Below are 21,747 nucleotides of genomic sequence, written 5' to 3'. Positions count from 1 at the left end.
TGCAGTATAGATAAGTCACCCCTCTAGTAGGCCTTACAGCCCTAAGGCAGGGTGCACTATACCATAGGTGAGGGCACCAGTGCATGAGCACTGTGCCGCTACAGTGTCTAAGCCAAACCTTAGACATTGTAAGTGCAGGGTAGCCATAAGAGTATATGGTCTGGGAGTCTGTCAAACACGGACTCCACAGCACCATAATGGCTACACTGAAAACTGGGAAGTTTGGTATCAAACTTCTCAGCACAATAAATGCACACTGATGCTAGTGTACATTTTATTGTGAAATACACCCCAGAGGGCACCTTAGAGTTCCCCCCTGAAACCTTAACCGACTATCTGTGTAGGCTAACTGGTTCCAGCAGCCTGCCACAACCGACACATGTTGCTGGCCCCATGGGGAGAGTGCCTTTGTCACTCTGAGGCCAGTAACAAAGCCTGCACTGGGTGGAGATGCTAACACCTCCCCCAGGCAGGAGCTGTAACACCTGGCGGTGAGCCTCAAAGGCTTACCCCCTTTGTTCCAGCACCGCAGGGCACTCCAGCTAGTGGAGTTGCCCGCCCCCTCCGGCCACGGCCCCACTTTTGGCAGCAAGGCCGGAGGAAATAATGAGAATAACAAGGAGGAGTCACTGGCCAGTCAGGACAGCCCCTAAGGTGTCCTGAGCTGAAGTGACTCTAACTTTTAGAAATCCTCCATCTTGCAGATGGAGGATTCCCCAATAGGATTAGGGATGTGAACCCCTCCCCTTGGGAGGAGGCACAAAGAGGGTGTACCCACCCTCAGGGCTAGTAGCCATTGGCTACTAACCCCCCAGACCTAAACACACCCTTAAATTTAGTATTTAAGGGCTTCCCTGAACCTAAGAATGTAGATTCCTGAAACTACAAGAAGAAGAAGACTGCTGAGCTGAAAAACCCCTGCAGAGGAAGAACAGAAGACACCAACTGCTTTGGCCCCAGTCCTACCGGCCTGTCTCCTGCCTTCCAAAGAAACCTGCTCCAGCGACGCTTTCCAAAGGACCAGCGACCTCTGAATCCTCAGAGGACTGCCCTGCTTCAAGAAAGACCAGAAACTCCAGAGGACAGCGGCCCTGCTCCAAAAGACTGCAACTTTGTTTCAAAGGAGCAGATTTAAAGACCCCTGCAACTCCCCGCAAGAAGCGTGAGACTTGCAACACTGCACCCGGCGACCCCGACTCGACTGGTGGAGAACCAACACCTCAGGGAGGACCCTCCGGCGACTCCGAGTCCGTGAGTAACCAAAGTTGTCCCCCCTGAGCCCCCACAGCGACGCCTGCAGAGGGAATCCCAAGGCTCCCCCTGACCGCGAGTGCCTGAAACCTAAAGTCCCGACGGCTGGAAGAGACCCTGCACCCGCAGCCCCCAGCACCTGAAGGAACGGAACTTCTGTGCAGGAGTGACCCCCAGGAGGCCCTCTCCCTTGCCCAGGTGGTGGCTACCCAGAGGAGCCCTCCCCTTGCCTGCCTGCACCGCTGAAGAGATCCCTTGGTCTCTCATTGAAAACCCGACGCGTGTTTGCACACTGCACCCGGCCGCCCCCGCGCTGCTGAGGGTGTACTTTTTGTGCTGACTTGTGTCCCCCCCAGTGCCCTACAAAACCCCCCTGGTCTGCCCTCCGAAGACGCGGGTACTTACCTGCTGGCAGACTGGAACCGGGGCACCCCCTTCTCTCCATTGAAGCCTATGTGTTTTGGGCACCTCTTTGACCTCTGCACCTGACCGGCCCTGAGCTGCTGGTGTGGTAACTTTGGGGTTGCTCTGAACCCCCATCGGTGGGCTACCTTGGACCCAAACCTGAGACTTGTAAGTGATTTACTTACCTGATAAAACTAACAATAACTTACCTCCCCCAGGAACTGTGAAAATTGCACTGTGTCCACTTTTAAAACAGCTATTTGTGTTTTATGTGAAAAGTATATATGCTACTTTAATTATTCAAAGTTCCTAGAGTACTTACCTGCAATACCTTTCAAATGAGATATTACATGTAGAATTTGAACCTGTGGTTCTTAAAATAAACTAAGAAAATATATTTTTCTATAACAAAACCTATTGGCTGGATTTGTCTCTGAGTGTGTGTTCCTCATTTATTGCCTGTGTGTATGTACAACAAATGCTTAACACTACTCCTTGGATAAGCCTACTGCTCGACCACACTACCACAAAATAGAGCATTAGTATTATCTCTTTTTGCCACTATCTTACCTCTAAGGGGAACCCTTGGACTCTGTGCATACTATTCCTTACTTTGAAATAGTGCATACAGAACCAACTTCCTTCACTTGCAAAATAGAAATGTTGTCAATTGTACCTTGATTTCTCCTAAAACCTGACTGCTCTAAGGGAATAATTTTGCACCTTTCTGCCCAATCATTAATAGGTGACAGCAGGAATTTAGCAAAAAAGTTTCCAACCACATCCAAAAGTGCAATCTGGCGGTAATTCATAGGACAGTTTTGATCCCCTTTTTTTATACAAGGGGACAATAACGTTACCCTTCCAAGAATGAGGGACTTCCCTGATTTCGTAACAATACTGGAACACCGGGAATAATAATCATGTTTTATTAACAATATTGGGATTTCATCTGGTCCCACTACTGCTGCAGAACTACGCATTCCTTTTATTGTAGCCTCAATTTCTTTTAGGTTGGATAGGAGTATGGGGAATCTGTTCTGGTTTGAGGGATTTCCACAGTAGTCCCATTAGAGGCATAAAGATCGGATAGAAAAGTTGACCAGCTTAACTCACTAATAGCTAGGGGGGGGGGAGGGGGGAGGGGGGTGGGCATGGTTCTAGTACTGCACCCTTCGGCAATCAAGGACCAAAACCACCTGGTATGGCCGGAAGAGGCTGCTTCCCTTATTGCAACCCAGGATATATCTGTGGCGGCCTTTTTTAGGCACGCTCTTAATCTCCTTCTCCTTTTTTGGGAAATGTCTAACTGAGAGTGCCTTATGGATGTATGATCCCTATACTGATTAGAGCATTTACTTCTCTGTTTACTAATAAAAGGGAGGGGGTTTTGGTATATTTTTATTCAGAGGCTTTTGACTAGGAATTGAAGCAACCAGTTGCATGAACTCAATGAAACTCTCCATTTCGTTCCCTACCCAGCTACCAAGGTCATTTAGGGTACCTTCCAGAATTCCTTTAAGCCCCTTAAAACTATTTGGGGACCCATATGTTCTACCATTCTTAACGCTTAACTGGGGGTGCTGACCTGCTAGACTCCATGAGTCAGTACGTTGAGCCTTCACATCAAGAAATACTACCAAAACATTGTGATCACTAAGGGTAGTCTGTACTACTAATAAATCCTTTAATATAAAGAAAGACTGATAGCTTGTTACCACGTAGTCCAGGATTGGGGAGTCAGATGGAAGTCTACCATTAGCAATAACACAATCATTCTCTTTCAAATACTCTAGAAAGAGCCTCCCACGCTTATCAGACTTTATTTTGTGGGGAAAAATGCAAGTTGGTAATCTAAATGTTTCTTCCTTTTTTCCTCATCCCAGAAGGATGCAAGCCCCGGTTAGAAATCTTACAATTTAGGTCTCCTACCATAATGATTTGGGTTTCTGGATCCCTGTCCCAAAGTTCCTTAATGTAAAGAAATACCTTAAGTAGGAGATTATTAAAAGGGTTAATCAAAGTGAGGGAGACTACCTTGTCTCCAACTCCAATGCAGTATAGTGTTACTGCTAAAAACAAATTGCTAGAATCCCTAAAGCATTCATGCTGTCAATACAGTCTATTCGACAGCAAACATGCAAACCCCCCCCCCCCCCCCCCTTTGCGTGACCTCTCGTTGAGGTGGAGGTCTTACTGCAGAAGGAATAGTAATTTATAAGCTGAAGCTCCCCAATAAACCACGTTTCCTGAAGACAAATTATATCGGGATTGAGAGAGTTCAGAAAGTCAATTTTTTTCCCCTTTAGGCTTTATACCTGCCACATTCCAAGATACGAGAGTAAGCTCATTGCTACATTAGTGGTGCTATTGGTCTAGCGGTTGTAGTAGAACTACTCAAAACTGCTGGTAACCAATTCCAAGAGTGAGGATTGATACTTAAGTCAGGAGGTGGACAAACAAGAGGATCCCTAAATAATACCTCCCAGTCCTAGACCCCCACGTGAATTGTTAGGTCCTGGTAAGTGTGAGAGTTTGAGTCCTGTTTAACCAAAGGGGAGCCTGAGGGGAGAGGTTTCCACACACCATTGGAAAATTGGAGATCCCGCTTGGTTAACCTTGAAGCCATCTCACTCAAAACGGGAACTACATCAATACCTTTACGTTGTAAAGACTCCAAATTGCTTAATATTTAGTTAACTGTCAATTTAGAGAAAAACGATACACGTGACGGCAGACCAGAATCTGCAACCGTCAAGAAAACCAAATGTATGTCCTTACTTTCAATCATTCTAAGAGGTTCAATATCAGAAAAAACATTTTAACAATTGAGATCTGTTAAAGAAGAGATCATTGTCAAATAAAAGCCTGAAATCTAATGTTACGGTGTCCACAGGGTAGCTACCCTGTCCTATTGTAACAGGCTACAGCCGGGTCTGGGCGGGTGTAACGCCTGTGGTGGCTTCAAATGTTTGAGCAAGGGGATTCAAGGATAACCTAGTTGATTGAGAGGTAGTTGGCTCACAAGTTGAAATTTGGTTGGCCATTTCTGAAATGCCGATAGATGGATGGAGGCCACACGTTGACGAAGAGACAGAAGGTGCAAGGCAAGAATGTAAAACTGGGGCCTCCTGGATTAAGGAATCTTGCGGGCCAGATTGTTCTTTGGAAAAACTTCTCTTTCTCTGACCTTTTTTGGGATGTCTCCGGGTTGATTGTTTAGGCCTTTTTTTTTCTTTTTATGTTTTGGGGGCTGCTCAGGAGTATCCGAGGTACTAGTTAAGATGTTAGCCTTTGAACGAGCTTTAAAGATTGGGAACATAGCAGTCTCAGAATTTTGGCAGACCGTTTCCAAGTCTGACTCTGTTTTAAAGTCTCTTTGTACAAATCTAATGGAGTTAACTGGACTTTCAATTGGCATGAGGGTCGTGGGGGGTTGTCCCACCTGAGGTGCTCCAGCCTGGGAACAAAAGTCAATACCAGCGGGTGTTTCACTGTTTACAATACTGTGATTCCGTGCTAGAAGATCATTGCAGTGCTGCGTGCAGAAACCAGGATGTATTCTATTGCCAGTTGTAAATTCTTTTAAAATGGCTGTTACGGAATCGAGAATACAATCGAACCCGGCAACAAATTTTTCTAAAAGGTTCAAAATAGAGGATAGGAGATGCTCTAGGCTAGAGAGGGAAGAGGAGACCAAATAATTTTGATCAAGATTATTGCTTAAGGGATTAATGATTAGGCTCAGATCAGGTGTTGTTGAAAGTTGAGAATAAAGAGAGGAGTGGTTGGAGGGTGTACTGCTAAAGAGCTGTAATCCATTGGGTAGAGGGAGAAGCGATGGCGGGGGAGAAGTTGCTTCCTGATGAGAACTATATCTTTGGATAAGTTCCAAGTCTAGATCAGGGAGGGTGAAGTCCCCGAGAAGATTCTCCTGGTTCGTACATGAAAGAAGTGCATCAGTACCATCATGAGAAGAAGTTTCCTTTGCAGGGGGTAAGCTGTTCACATCATGATTTGGTGGGGGAATTATAACTGAAGCTGGTGAAGAGACGTTGCAAAAAGTCAAAGGCTCACAAATAGAGGAAGATGTATGAGACAAAGCTGGGCTCTTATTGAAATCTGGTAAGACCTGCGCAGGGGCTGATTCCATGCGACAGACAAGAGGGAAGGGGTTCCTCTGGTACAGAAAACCCCTTTTGATCTAAAGAGCCTGGCTTTGAAGAAATATGGGGAGCCTTCTCTTTATCCCATAGGGAAAAAAATATATTTTGCCACTTTGGGCCTAAGGTATTTGAAACTTTATTGTGCAATGGATTAGATTTTGTTTTTGAACATGATCTCCAAAAAACCAGATGGCCGGATCTCAATTTTTTTGCCATCATTTTGTCCTCCGAACGTTAGATTCCAGTCGTTACAGTGTCGGGCCACCAACACCTCTCTCGCGGCCTCTACAGCTCTTTAAACTGAGGATCTGAAAGTCTCCAATTTGCTACGCTGTATCGTCGATCTATCGCCCTCAGCCTTTGTGCAGTCCTATAAGGTTTCTTTAAACGTAGGAAGAAGAGGCAGTGGTAGTAAATACGGCAAATTTGCTATGCTCGTGATCGCCAGCTGCAATAAAATATGGTGCATCTCCAAGTTGCCAAAAACTCTGCTCCAAACCACCGATCTGCTGTGGTGCGGCCAGGTAGTATGATGACCGTGGGCGGGCCACCTGCATTCCCCTAAACAACCTCCGCAGTCTCCTTGGCCACTTCCGTAGGTACCTGAAATGGGCTCTTTACCCACAATGGAACGTCAAAGGTGTGAGGCGGCAGGGCAAAAAGGCAGCCCCCAGCAGGGGAGTGGTAACTCACTATCGCTGTGGCCCTCTCCGCAAGTTCTTGATGGGCTCCTTGCCTACTGTAGAACGGCTGGCGTAAAGGTGGAGAGGTAAGGGCTGAACGGCCCCCACCAAGCTGTACTATGCCGCACTTGTTTGCCCCCACTGCGCCCCCTCCTCCGCAAGGTCCTTATGGGCTCCTTGCCCGCAGCTGAGGGACGAGGCGGCGAGGAGGTGAGTTGGTAAAATGGCAAGGCAGACAGGTGCACAAAGAACAAAAAAGCAAGAAAAATATTTTTCTGTTTTGTTGCGTTTTTTGGGCTCCTTGCCCGCAGCAGAGAGACAAGGCGGTGAGAAGGTAAGGAGGCAAAGCAGCCAAGGGCCCACAGAACAGGGAAACTGTACAGTACGATGACCTCCAACAGGAAAATAGCCCCCTAATGACTGGCGGTGGTCTTCGATGGCTTACCGCGCTAGTGGACCAGGCGGCGGTCCCCTACACTTGGGACGATCCGAAATTTGCGATCCTGCTTCAAGAGCCTACGGGACCTTGAGGAAGATAAAAGCTGGTGGACCGGGCCACTGAAACTGAGATGCTGCTCCCGAGGTGGTCCGCGATCCCGCGTCGCAGACCTGCGGGTCGATCTTGCAAGTCCTCGATGGAGGACGACCCTCTGGTGTGGAGCGGTGGCTAGCAGCGGCGAATCAAACCGTCACTCTGTTCTCCTGTGGTGCGGTCCAGTGATGTCAGATGTACAGCATCAGCGTCAATCAGCTCAGTTTTCAAAGTTCACTACCTTTGCTCAAATCACACCTTTGCATTTACTATATACTGGGTAAAAAGTCCTTACAATAATGACAAAGTGCTTCGCAGGTGACCTTGTTGCACATGTTTCTTTGCAAAAGAGTCCCTTAATGAGTTTAGCAGATTCAGAACAGAAAAAAACATTTTGTAGGGATATTTTACTTCCCCTTTTACTTGAAACTTCAATGCTCCTTATACTATACTTCATCCCCTACCCAGTTCCAAAGTAAAGCAAGGAAATGAGCGCATGAGCAATCCTCAGTGGCGATCCAGGTTTAGCCCTCCACTGCCTCCTAACTCTCGAAATCCCTACATGCCTCGTTCTCCAAGTACTCCATGATAGCCAACCAACACGATTGTACTTCAAATGGACTAAAGCTGTAGAGATGTAAAGGGTGGGACCTCTGGAGACAACATTCTTCACAACTAGTTGGCAATGTTCCAAAATATTATGAATAGAATGTACATATTAAGTAAGAGACAGGAAAGCCAATCGAGAATTCACACAGAGCACACAGATCATCTGGTTCGGGGACATTAAAAGTGCACTTAATCCACATCACGCAAATTAAGAGGAGGAAAGGCTAGTACAGGCACATGTTTAAAGTCATGAACATCAATAGTAGGCCAAGAAGGGGCATATACATTGGAAGATGCACCATTTATCAGTGCTAGTCACAGTAAAGGGGTCATCAAGTGAATTAAGTCTCAAAATCCAATTACATCTGATCACACACACACACACACACACACACACATTCTGGTACCACATTGTTGGTGACTTCCTAAGGTTGGGGTACAGATATTTTTTTTAACTGCTTGATAACCCCCTTATTACCACAACAGAAGTACAGTGCGGGTGGGAGCAGGTAGCAACAGCAGTATATGGTGTTTCAATAAAGTAACGAGTGCACACAGAAGCATACCTGGCAAACACCCGATCGTTAAATGTATTAGCAGGGTCACTTCGCAGGCTGTCCCAGTTCGCCAACATCTCCTTCACCCACTCCACCCAAGTGTATAAGCGCAAAATGCCAGCATCAGCCATTGCTTCAACAAAGTTAGCATCTTCCACTGTGTCCCCAGCATCAGCAAGAGCTAATCGCATACCTGGAAAAGAAACAGAGAAAGGGATGTCAATGAGAGGAGATCAGCAAATATGTTGACATGGAAGCAAACGAACACCATCAAAACAACACTACAGGGACAGCAGCAGGTCAAAGCATCTGTCACTGTGGCTATCTGATCAAATCAAAGCCTGAGGCTTGGAACCATAGCTCAAGAAAGGCTAAAGAAAGCGATGGGTAGAATCTGCCAGAAAATTCTAAGGGAGAACAATATAAAAGTCGAGGAAGTAAAACGTTCGCATCCAAGGAATATCTGGCCAAATTTGTTCGACAATAACAATCCCTGGAAAATTTGTAGTTTATCAAGCTTTTTTTTTATTCCTATTTAAAGAAGATGTACACGCTGTGACCTGTCACCTTAGCACTTCCTTCCGAGGCCTAGACCTTAGATTGGTTCTTGTGGGAACTCTGCAGGAATCCATCCAGATGCAAAATGCGATTCCTGTGCAGCAGTCCCTATTCGTGCTGTTGGCACTGTGATAAAATCTAGTCAAAACTGTCTACTGATGAACAGGTGGTTAAGTCCCTTCCCCAAGTTAGTGTTTTAGACATTTCTCCATCTCAGGGTTGAACTCAAAGATATCTGCCTTACGTTTTGCAGTTTAAAAACCTTTTTCTGGATCAGAATTAAGCTGGCTGACATTACAGTTCCAGCTATGATGTTGTGGGGTGCCAGTTTTGAGCTTTACCCTTCCCTAAACCAGGATTGCAATCCCAATTACATTTAAACATAAGGAGCACTCTTTCATCCAGTGCTAGATGTGGTCTAGGCATTTGGTGAGGTTCACCAGGCTCCTTTCCAGTAAGCTGAGAATTTAGCTTCTGGGTGTGTACATTTGGAAGTGAACCACGTTCTACCCCAGTACCTACACCATCAAACACATACAAGAGGGATGAGTGGGAGAAAACTGAGAAGCTCCACATGGTACCCTACCTGATCACGAATACTTGCTGCATATCAAATGGATGGTGTTAACACCCTATTCCATTCCTCTCAGAGTCTACCCTGACACCCAGAAGGGGCATTTTACATGGCATGGCATGTCTCCAGCTGCATCACACAAAGTATTTATGATCAGCACCCCCACGTTTATTGCAGACAAGCTCACCCACTCTAGTGGCTCAACCGTAGACTAATAAATGTAAAACAGAAAAAATAAGCAAGAGAACTGTCATTTATGCCCCCTAGGTCTGGAACAACATCGTTGTATTCATCAGGACTGCCCCAATAGTGTAAAGATGAGTACATCACAAAGCACTAATACTCCACAAGCCAGCCACTTTGCTCATCACTTGTTGACTCTATGCTCATCTTTGACTCTTGTCAAAACCCCTTTCAAAGGGTCATGGGGCAAGCAGGGGTTAATGGACCCAACCATGGAGGCTGAGGTCTTTTACTCCTGATATCCAAGGGAACGACTTACTATAGATTCCAAGCAACTGAGCCAAATCCCCTTTATGCACTTGACTCTCAGTAGTAACGTGGCTGAGCAATTCAGTGCTCACTTGGCAAGGAGGTGTGGCTCAAGGTTAGTAAACACGGGGTAACAACCCAAAATGCATGAAGTAACAATAAATCACTGTCCAGCCAAATACTAACTTTTATGAAAAGAAGTATTTTATTTCTACTTCTAACAAAGGAAAAATACTACGTTCACAAACACCTACACAGTTCTCCTGAGGTCAAGGATCTAGTATTTCGTTCCCTGGGTCCCTCACACTTCACTTCTACTGTTAGTAGTCATTCCCCTTTCACTATACGTAACATCAAGTGAGCCTCGCTAATAATATGGGCCTAAAGAATCCACCATGACTATTCTTAAAGTCTGTATTCTATCGCCGCAGTGTGAATTAGCAGCAGGTTCCTCCTGGGTCGACTGGTCCAAAATCAGTCTTACCAGCACCTCACAGGATTGGAGTGACCGAAGCTCCTGAGCATACCTCTTCCATAATCACCAGCAGCTAGCTGATTCAGGTGAGTTCATTGCACAAAGCCCTAAGCAGGTTGCACTCAGTGGTCGGGGAGTCTTCACACAAGGCTGTGCCTCTGCAGCTTCTGGAGGTTCTCAACAATTCTGTTTTGCAGGGTAAGTCTCTTGCTCCTCCCACAATTGATGATGCAAAGCTTCTGGTGTAAATCCTTTGTCCTGGCAGATGTGCAGGGTCCACAGCATCCCCACTTCTCTCTGTGACAACGCTGACCAGATCTCACAACCTGCTGGTCCTAGTAACCCCCTCTGGCATAAAAGATACTGTATTCTAATGGTACATGGGCTCTGGGCCAATCAGCACAATGAAGTCTTCAGCAGTGGCCCCTCCAGGCATACGGGATAGTGCCCCACAACCGCACAGAGGCTACCGTCCCCTGCCGCACTGCAGTCTTCTCACAGTGGCATCTCCTGGTATTTTTTTTGGGGGGGGGGGGGTCACCACTTTCCTACTATGCATGGACTCTGGCCCGCTCGCAGCAGCGATGCACAAGGCTTAATTCACAGTGGCAATCCTCTGGCATGCAAAGGTGGCTAACGCTCACTCCGCACATGGGCAACGACCCAACAGGTGGAGCAGCCACCTCCCCACATATGGAAGGAGTCCAATCAACACAGCTCCCCACTGGACCACTCTCCCTCTAAAGCTCTCCGTTGACTCACTGGGAATACTGGTCTTTGAAAGCATGCAATCGCTGGTGCTCTAGACTACAGGGCAGATGGCCTTGGATTCCTTGGATGATGTCTCCTCGCCCAGCAGGGAGACTACCGGGCTCTGGTCCTTAGTCCTAGTCGCAGGCAGAGGTCTAGCAAAGATTCCCCTCCTCACAGAGCCGGTCTGGCTTCTGGCAGATGGCAATTTTTGGGGTCTCAAGCGCCCCTCCTTACAGTCAATTTCCAGACACCAAATAAAATTTAGTGTATAAGTCTTTGACAGTTATGCCGGAGGTCTTTTTCTTTTGAAGTGCTCACTTGTCTTCTTGCTTCCTCCTCTTCAAAGCAGTCTGCCACAGCAAGACAGTATCCAAAGCTGATAGCCACACAACACAAGCCACGTGCTTGAGTTCAAACATGGCTATCAGCCACAGTGATATGTGTATCAAAAGTTTATCCTAGAGTCCCAGCACTACTCTTTATGATTCAGTTATCACCCCCATCTCCTTCCTGAGAAGTGTAGAGAGAGAGACTGTCCTTGTGACCTCTCACTGGATCAAAGAGCACCCTTTGAACAGTACCAGGGAAGCCTTGCTCTCCCCTCTCCACTGTGTGATCCATCAGCTCACTCGAAGGCAGAAATACAAAATCTGACTAGGGAGATTTCTTGGGTACATACTCTCCATGTTTCACCATGCTGGCCTGGCTCTCCATAAATGGAACCCACAATCTCCTACATGTATTGTACCACCCTCATGTACACATCCACGCAGTACATTTATACAACCTACAACAACCTTCACAGCACTGTATCCTTTATGTCCCGTACCACTCACAGGCACACATATTTCCAGCATATGCATTTCCCCTCCATGCACTGCACAGCACTACATCCTCCTTGTTCCTGTAGAACTCATAGGCACATGTACTCACCACACATGCACTGCTCAGTTCTGCATTTTCCCTGTTTTGTAAGCTTCTCAGGCACACATACACCCATCGCAGATACACCACTCAAGCGCTGCGCAGCACCACAAGCCAAACCAATGTAGGCCAAGGGTAATTTATGCACTCCGCAGCGGACCTTTAAAAAATGAGTGAGCCTGTAGGCCTCAATACAGTGAATATGTACACAAAGGAGATGATGTGTGCAAGCCAGATCACTAATTTTTGCAGTTATTGTGCGTTCTTTAAGTAATCATGGCTAGTGCAGCATCAGTAATTTTCATTAATCTGCAATTCCAGCATCTCAGTGTGTCAAGAAAGGAGGTGATTTGTCAAAACGGGTGCAGGCGGAATTGGAGCCATGTCTTAATACATACGCCTTTTAGCCCCATTCACTTTGTGTCACAAAATCATGAAAAATATGGAAAATGCTACTAGACATGCAAACGTGTGTACAAGTCGCACACATTTACTGCAACAGATTGTCTGCTATCTTCCATTGATATACATTTTAGCACCTGAGACTGACTGACAATCAACAAAATGTAGAAGAAAGTGTATACAGGAGCAATGGAGGATGGACTGGATATATTAGCTAGGGGAATTATCTCAGAAGCAATCTTAAATGTTTTAATGACTGGAGATACTTTAATAGCATCCATAAGTATCGTTATCACTGTCAGAGTAGTACTGGCTACAACGTATGTAGTGGACCTTTACAGGATTTAGTAAAATGTCTGCAATGTTTTAAATGTATTATTTAATGGAGATATTTTTGAGGAGCCATGTTTCCATCCTTGCTTGCAGTACACCCCTTAGCTCGATACTGTATGACAAAGCAGTGAATGTACCAATTACTCAAGGATCAGCATGTCCAAGAAAATAGGCAGGCTAATGGCAGAGGAGGTGTTGAATGTGTATGAGTGTGTCTTACCAAGAAATGTCAACAGAAAGGAAAACACTGAAAAAAGTATCAAGCCGTACAGAGAAGAGATGTAGTCTCACATGTAGACAAAGGGCATTCATGCAGTATGAACAATGGGTGCGGAAGAAACTAGCTTCGGTAAACGTTTGACAGTATTGTCCAACAAACAGTATTGTTCAACAGAAAGAATACCCACACTGATCAACCCACTTCTCCAAAGCAGAACTGGGAACCAAAGTCCCAAGCAGTCATGCACATCAGTGATAAGACATCTAAAGGCTTTTTTTCTTGGACTACATGCATTTCAGGAAGTAATGTTCCATAACTTGCGGGAGAATGATTAGTCTTAATTAGCAACACTGCAAACAGGATATCAGACGCTATGCTAATCAAAATTCAGTCCTGTGAGAATAACCTTCAAACCATGTTCCATGTGCCTATCTATAAGAACAGACTTGAGAAAATCAATAAATAAAAGGACACAGCATAAGGAGTTTTTTTGGGATAGATCAAATTTAAACTGTAAACGGACATAAGGAAATGTTGTCATTAAACAACACTTCCATGTGTCACTAATGAATATTACATAGCACTGCCAAAATGGGCTACATTGCTAGGAAAAGGCCCACATAGGAGGGGACCCCAACAGAACTTGTCATTCAGCTCTGATGACAGGCGCAGTAGTAAACAGGATGCTCAAGGGGGCACAATATGTATGGCCCACCACCATCTTCACCATATGGGTACTGGCCAAATATGTTCCAACCTTTCCACCTATGAGTAAAGCGTCTTTTTTTCTTTTTTTAGGAAGAGGGAAGGGGAGAGGGAAACATAAAGACATCGCCAGAGTACAGCAGAGAGACGAAATCCACATGATTATAAGGAGCAAGGGGAAAGAGACACCACCAACATAGGAAACGCAGAAATAGGACCTAGTGGTCTATTTGAGCTCCGTTCCACTCACTGTTCTACAAAAAAGAAGGTCCTCAATAAAGGAGTAGGCATTGTACCTACCCCATAACTAGCTTTGCTCAATTCCTGGGGCGAGCTAGCGGAATTGTTCAGTGCAATATATATATTGAAGTCTTTATCTAATAACAAGTAGGAACATGGCACCCCACCCGTCAATACTGGGCTTAAAAACAAATCCCCCTTCCAACCACCTACATATACTCTTAAATTATAGCTCTGGAATAAGCATAATCTAGAGATTGAGACTATACAACTAAGAGACATATTTTTCAAAACATTTTGAAAGCAGAGAAAGAAGCCGTACTACAAAATAATCCTAATGTAGTGATTAAACCTGCTGACAAGATGGGGGCATTGTGATACTCACAAGAGATGTATTACACAGAATGTGCAAGACGGTTGTACTAGAATACGATTTATTAAATCCTTGAAGTGGACACCACAAACAGACAGTTTTGAACCATTAAAACATGGTAGAGGAAGCAGAAAACTCAGGCTGGAACACTAAGCAGGAGTCAGATTTGTTTGTGGCAAAAACATCACTGAATACCATACTTCTACACACTGCATAAAATTCACAAACAACAAAGACCACCTCCTTGCAGACTTATAACCCAGAGAGTGGTTCCAAGATCAAAACTATTCCAGACACTTTGTGATGGGTTTGGTCTCACCCATCGTAAATAAGATGTCCTCATACTCTCACAGGACTTAAACTTTAACTTGAGTACTGGTATTTTGATTAGACTCATTAGTGAAGCACTCTTCACTAATACTCTACATGAACAGACCCGATAGATTATGGAGACTATCTTGTCAAACAACAATTGGGGCTACATAAATCCAAGACACATTGTTGTATTTAACTCAGGAGACACCGAGGTGAGAGTTTTCTGTTTCTTTTATTTCAGTATCCAAAACATATTACGAGCGCCACAGTCACGTCTGCCTGGCAGCTTCGCCTCCGTCTCACTCCAACCACCGTGTGTGCCGCGCAAGCCCCCCGCAGACACGACCGAGGCAGCTCGGGTTCGGCACGCAGCAGCGCGCGCCGAACCTGGGCACAACATATCGCTCATTTTTTTTTTTTTTTTTAACAAAAGATCACTTACAAACATAAGAACAAAAACATAACAGCATTGTATAACCTATGCTTAACTTAACATTTAATAATTACATCAGTGTGCCCATGAGATTTAAAAAAAAACAAAAAAAAACTTAACACATTCTTGCTAAATACTATGATATTCCCCGAGTTTGATCGGTACCCGTTTCTCACGGACAGACCTCCTCAAGGTGTCGGGTTCTAACAAATGATTGTCTAACACCTTGCGTTCCTGATGAATACCCTCTGACCCAGAGGAGTCACATCCTTCCTCACCACGGTGACGGACATCCTTAACCTTAACAACCTTGCCCATATTCCACCATTGACCCCCCTCAACCATGAAGGCATTACCACATACTTTTTTCACCCTCATAGGAGAACCATAGCAGGCTTCACCTTTCCTCACAAATGTCTGTAACTTGACGCGCACCAGATCTCCAGGTTGGAAAGAGAGTTTTCTTGTAGAATTCTGCAGGTCATACCTAGCTTTTACCTTTTCTTGATTTTTTTTTTTTTTTACTTCACCCCACACCCCGTCCTTGTTCACAGAATCAGGAATCTTACCAAAGACTGCTCTGGCTAACCACGCTGGAAACAGTCTTGAGGTGCTACGTCTTCCTTTAAGCAGTTCAAAAGGAGAAATTTTTATCACAGAATGTGGAGTGGTGCGATAGAACCACAACATCGAATTGACTGATTCTTCCACATCCAGCTTACTCGCTTTGGCCCATTTGATACACTCCACAACCACCCTATTCATTCCCTCTACTAAACCATTCGTTTGAGGATGGTATAGAGAACTTTTCAAATGTTTCACACCAGATTCTTTCAGAAACATTTCCATGTCATAACTCACAAACTGCACACCATTATCCGAAATCAAGGTTTCCGGAAAACCTTCCCTCCAAAAGATCTCTTTGAGAAACTGAATAGCGCTACCAGCCGTAGGCTTTGCAAAAAAATGCACTTCTGGCCACTTACTGAAATAATCCATTAAAACAAAAGCATACCGCATCTGGCTGGGGAGAAAATTGAAAGGTCCAACCATATCGACCCCAACTTTGACCCAAGCCTTGTCCGGTAACGAAATGGGCTGTAATGGAGGTTTTGCAATCTTCAACCCTTTTTCTGCACCATTACACACCACACACCTACCAACCACTCTTTCTACATCCTTGTCCATAGAAGGCCACCAAAAGTGTGCTCTAATACGTCTCTTAGTCATAGTGGCACCAAGATGACCCTCATGAGCATGGTCCACCAACCTTGTATGAATCTCACACGGGGGAACACATTTATCATTCCTCAAAATGATACCATTTTCAATTGACAACTCATCTCCCACCTTGACATATGGCTGAACTTCAGGATTCACATTTCTTTCTTTAGGCCAGCCATTGATTATATGCTGCTTAACAATGGACAACACCTCATCACTGCTTTCAGCGCCTCCCTCCACACAGTCTCTGTGCACACCTTGGATTCATCAGCATCAATTGCAGCTATGAAACAATCTTCCACATCATCCTCCCAATCAAGTTTACTTTCTTCACTTATAGGTAGCCGAGATAGAAAATCTGCTGTGAAATTATCTTTCCCCGGAATATACTTGACCTGAAAGTCATACTGCAACAATTTTGTGGTGAGGCGTGCGATACGAGGGGTCGTATAGTTAATTTTATCCCCATTTAAGATGTAAACCAACGGTTTATGATCTGTTTGAATTACATATTTTCTGCCCCAAACATAACTCCTAAATTTTTCACTAGCCCAATAGCATGCTAGCAACTCTTTTTCAATCACTGAATAATTCAGTTCAGGATCACGTAAGACTCTAGAAGCATAACTAATAACCTTCTCCTCTTCTCCTAGACCTTGCGACAACACAGCACCCAACCCATACCTACTAGCATCCACCGTAATAGTACACAGTTGGCTATGGTCGTAAGGACATAGTGGTCTGGCATCCACCAACTCTCGCTTCATACTTTCGAAAATGGTTTGACATTCACTGTCCCATTTAAACGGAACTTTGCATTTGAGCATATTGGACAAAACTTTCATTTTGCTAGCATAGTTGGAAATGAACTTTGAGTAGTATTCACACATACCAACAAAAGATCGTAACTCATCTTTATCTTTAGGATTAGGGGAATCTACAATCACCTTTACTAACCCCGGACGAGGTATAATACCTTCCCCAGACACACAATGGCCCAAAAATTCTATTTTTAAAAAATAAAATTCACATTTTTCCTTCTTTACACAGACACCAAAGGACTGAAATTTTTTAAATACTAATCTAATTCTTTCATTGTGATCTCCTAAACCCCTTGTGTGAATCAACACATCATCCTGAAAGATTAAAATACCTTGGATTTCCCCCAAAATTTTGTGCATGATACGTTGGAAAGCTGATGCAGCAGAAGCCAACCCAAAAGGCATCCTGCAAAACTGGAAAGTGCCAAAGGGTGAATTAAAAGCAGTGTAATGGCGCGAATCCTCTTCCAGTTCAACCTGGTGATATGCAGACGCCAGATCAATCTTTGAAAACCATACTGAACCCCTGAGCCCATCAAGTAAATCACTGATCTTGGGTAAAGGAATGAAAATGTCACTTACCCAGTGTACATCTGTTCGTGGCATCAGTCGCAGTAGATTCGCATGTTCTGCAATAGCTCGCCATCTGGTGTTGGGCCGGAGTGTTACAAGTTGTTTTTCTTCGAAGAAGTCTTTCGAGTCACGGGACCGAGTGACTCCTCCTTTTGTCTCCATTGCGCATGGGCGTCGACTCCATCTTCGATTGTTTTTCCCCGCAGAGGGTGAGGTAGGAGTTGAATTGTAGTAATAGTGCCCATGCAATGGAGTGACTAAGTATGCACCTATTTAAGGTTGAGATGATACATATATAAATAATTGAAGGTAACTTCCAAACTGCTACAGGCTCCCGGGGAGGCGGGTGGGCACATGCGAATCTACTGCGACTGATGCCACGAACAGATGTACACTGGGTAAGTGACATTTTCAGTTCGATGGCATCTGTCGCTGTAGATACGCATGTTCTGCATAGACTAGTAAGCAGTTATTTCCCCAAAAGCGGTGGATCAGCCTGTAGGAGTGGAAGTAGTCTGAAATAATGTTCTTAATACGGCTTGACCTACTGTGGCTTGTTGTGCGGATAACACGTCTACACAGTAGTGCTTGGTGAATGTGTGAGGCGTAGACCATGTGGCTGCCTTACATATTTCTTGCATTGGGATGTTTCCTAGAAAGGCCATGGTAGCACCTTTCTTTCTGGTTGAGTGTGCCCTTGGTGTAATGGGCAGCTGTCGTTTAGCTTTAAGGTAGCAGATTTGGATGCATTTAACTATCCATCTGGCTATACCTTGTTTTGAAATTGGGTTTCCTGCATGAGGTTTTTGAAATGCAATAAAGAGTTGTTTAGTCTTTCTGATGTTTTTTGTTCTGTCAATGTAATACATCAATGCTCTTTTGACATCTAATGTATGTAGTGCCCTTTCAGCTACGGTATCTGGCTGTGGAAAGAACACTGGAAGTTCCACTGTTTGATTTAGATGGAACGGTGAAATAACCTTTGGCAAAAATGTAGGATTGGTCCTTAGGACGACTTTATTTTTGTGTAGTTGTATAAAAGGTTCCTGTATTGTAAACGCCTGAATCTCGCTTACTCTTCTTAGGGAAGTAATGGCGATGAGAAATGCCACCTTCCAGGTTAGGAACTGTATGTCGCAGGAGTGCATGGGTTCAAAAGGTGGACCCATAAGTCTAGTTAGGACAACATTTAGGTTCCATGAAGGAACAGGTGGTGTTCTTGGTGGTATAATTCTCCTAAGGCCCTCCATGAATGCTTTAATGACTGGTATCTTATATAGGGAAGTTGAATAGGTAGTCTGCAGGTATGCAGATATTGCTGCAAGGTGTATTTTAATGGAAGAGAAAGCTAGGTTAGATTTTTGTAAGTGAAGCAAGTAACCCACTACATGTTCTGGAGTTGTGTGTAATGGTTGTATTTGATTAATATGGCAGTAGCAAACAAACCTCTTCCATTTACTTGCATAGCAGTGCCTGGTGGATGGCCTTCTGGCTTGTTTTATGACTTCCATACATTCTTGGGTAAGTTGTAAGTGCCCGAATTCTAGGATTTCAGGAGCCAGATTGCTAGATTCAGCGATGCTGGATCTGGGTGTCTGATCTTTTGGTTGTGCTGTGTCAACAGATCTGGCCTGTTGGGCAATTTGATGCAGGGTACTACTGATAGGTCTAGCAGCGTTGTGTACCAGGGTTGCCTTGCCCAAGTTGGTGCTATCGATATGAGTTTGAGTTTGCTTTGACTGAGTTTGTTTACCAGGTAAGGAAGGAGAGGGAGAGGAGGAAAAGCGTAAGCAAATATCCCTGACCAGTTCATCCACAGGGCATTGCCTTGGGATTGTTTGTGTGGGTATCTGGATGCGAAGTTTTGGCATTTTGCGTTCTCCCTTGTCGCAAACAAGTCTATCTGAGGTGTTCCCCAGAGTTTGAAATAAGTGTTCAGAATTTGGGGGTGAATTTCCCATTCGTGGACCTGTTGATGATCTCGAGAGAGATTGTCTGCGAGTTGATTTTGGATCCCTGGTATAAACTGTGCTATTAGGCGAATTTGGTTGTGAATCGCCCACTGCCATATTTTTTGTGTTAGGAGGCACAATTGTGTTGAGTGTGTTCCTCCTTGTTTGTTTAAATAATACATTGTTGTCATGTTGTCTGTTTTGACAAGAATGTATTTGTGTGTTATTATGGGTTGAAAGGCTTTTAACGCTAGAAATACTGCTAACAGTTCTAGGTAATTGATATGAAATTTTGTTTGGTGTACATCCCATTGTCCTTGAATGCTGTGGTGATTGAGGTGTGCTCCCCACCCTGTCATGGAAGCATCTGTTGTTATTACGTATTGTGGCACTGGGTCTTGGAAAGGCCGCCCCTTGTTTAAATTTATGTTGTTCCACCACAGAAGCGAGAGGTAAGTTTGGCGGTCTATTAACACCAGATCTAGAAGGTGACCCTGTGCTTGAGACCACTGTGATGCTAGGCATTGTTGTAAGGGCCTCATGTACAGTCTTGCGTTTGGGACAATGGCTATGCATGAAGACATCATGCCTAGGAGTTGTAATACCATCTTTGCCTGTATCTTTTGTGTTGGATACATGCGTTGTATGATGGTGTTGAAATTTAGAATTCTTTGTGGACTTGGAGTGGCTACTCCCTTTGATGTGTCTATTATGGCTCCTAGGTATTGTTGTACCTTGCGCGGCAGAATGTTGGATTTTGTAAAGTTGACGGTGAACCCGAGTTTGAAGAGGGTTTGTATGATCTGATTTGTGTGATTTGAGCACTGTATGAACGAATGGGCCTTGATTAGCCAGTCGTCCAAATATGGGAACACATGTATTTGCTGCCTTCTTATGTGTGCAGCGACTACCGCTAGACATTTGGTAAAGACTCTTGGTGCGGTTGTTAATCCGAAAGGCAGTACCTTGAATTGGTAATGTATTCCTTTGAATACAAACCTTAGGTATTTCCTGTGCGATGGGTGTATTGGTATATGGAAATAAGCATCCTTGAGGTCTAAAGTTGCCATGTAGTTGTGTAGTTTTAGCAATGGCAATACTTCTTGTAGTGTGACCATGTGGAAGTGGTCTGATTTGATGAAAGTGTTCACTACTCTGAGGTCTAGGATTGGTCTCAGTGTTTTGTCCTTCTTTGGTATCAGAAAGTACAGTGAGTAAACTCCTGTGTTTATTTGTGCGTTTGGCACTAATTCGATTGCATTCTTTTGCAATAGTGCCTGCACTTCTATCTCCAGGAGATTGGAATGGTGTGTTGTTAAATTTTGTGCTTTTGGTGGTATGTTTGGAGGGAATTGTAGAAATTCTATGCAATAACCATGTTGGATAATTGCTAGAACCCAAGTGTCTGTAGTGATTTTCTCCCATGCTTTGTAATAATGACCTATTCTTCCCCCCACTGGTGTTGTGTGGAGGGGGTGAGTGACATGTGAGTCACTGTTTAGTAGTAGGGGTTTTGGGGCTTTGAAATCTTCCTCTATTTCTAGGGAATTGCCCTCCTCTATATTGTCCCCGAAAACCTCCTCTATACTGTCCCTGGTAACTGGACGGTGTGGCTTGTGAGGTGCTGGCTTGTGTGCTTTGACCCCGAAACCCCCCTCGAAAGGGCGTTTTACGGAATGTGCTGTAATTCCCTCTGCTCTGCGGGGAGTAGAGTGCGCCCATGGCTTTGGCAGTGTCCGTATCTTTTTTGAGTTTCTCAATCGCTGTGTCCACTTCTGGACCGAACAGTTCTTTTTCATTAAAAGGCATATTGAGAACTGCTTGTTGAATCTCTGGTTTAAATCCAGACGTTCGGAGCCATGCATGCCTTCTGATAGTTACAGATGTATTAATTGTCCGTGCAGCTGTATCTGCAGCGTCCATGGAGGAGCGTATCTGGTTGTTGGAGATGGTCTGTCCCTCCTCAACCACTTGTTTTGCCCTATTTTGTAAGTCCTTGGGCAGATGTTCAATGAGATGTTGCATCTCGTCCCAGTGGGCTCTGTCATAGCGCGCAAGTAGTGCCTGGGAGTTCGCGATGCGCCACTGGTTTGCAGCTTGTGCTGCGACTCTTTTACCAGCTGCATCGAACTTGCGGCTTTCTTTATCTGGGGGTGGTGCATCTCCAGATGTGTGAG

At 44.7% G+C, this 21,747-nt stretch overlaps 1 protein-coding gene across 1 annotated transcript in view; it reads right to left on the bottom strand.

Moving 5' to 3' along the window:
• Window positions 1-21,747, bottom strand: part of LARS1 (leucyl-tRNA synthetase 1) — a 360,224-nt gene that overhangs the window by 87,768 nt on the left and 250,709 nt on the right. The window contains exon 23 of the mRNA XM_069244681.1: window positions 8,213-8,396. Coding sequence (XP_069100782.1) covers window positions 8,213-8,396 — 184 coding nt within the window. The remainder of the gene's footprint in view (window positions 1-8,212; window positions 8,397-21,747) is intronic.

The sequence above is a fragment of the Pleurodeles waltl genome, chromosome 7, assembly GCF_031143425.1.
Source record: "Pleurodeles waltl isolate 20211129_DDA chromosome 7, aPleWal1.hap1.20221129, whole genome shotgun sequence".
In the NCBI taxonomy this organism is placed as follows: domain Eukaryota; kingdom Metazoa; phylum Chordata; class Amphibia; order Caudata; family Salamandridae; genus Pleurodeles; species Pleurodeles waltl.
Note: the sequence above shows the minus strand (reverse complement) of the source record. Positions and strands in the feature narration are given on the sequence as shown.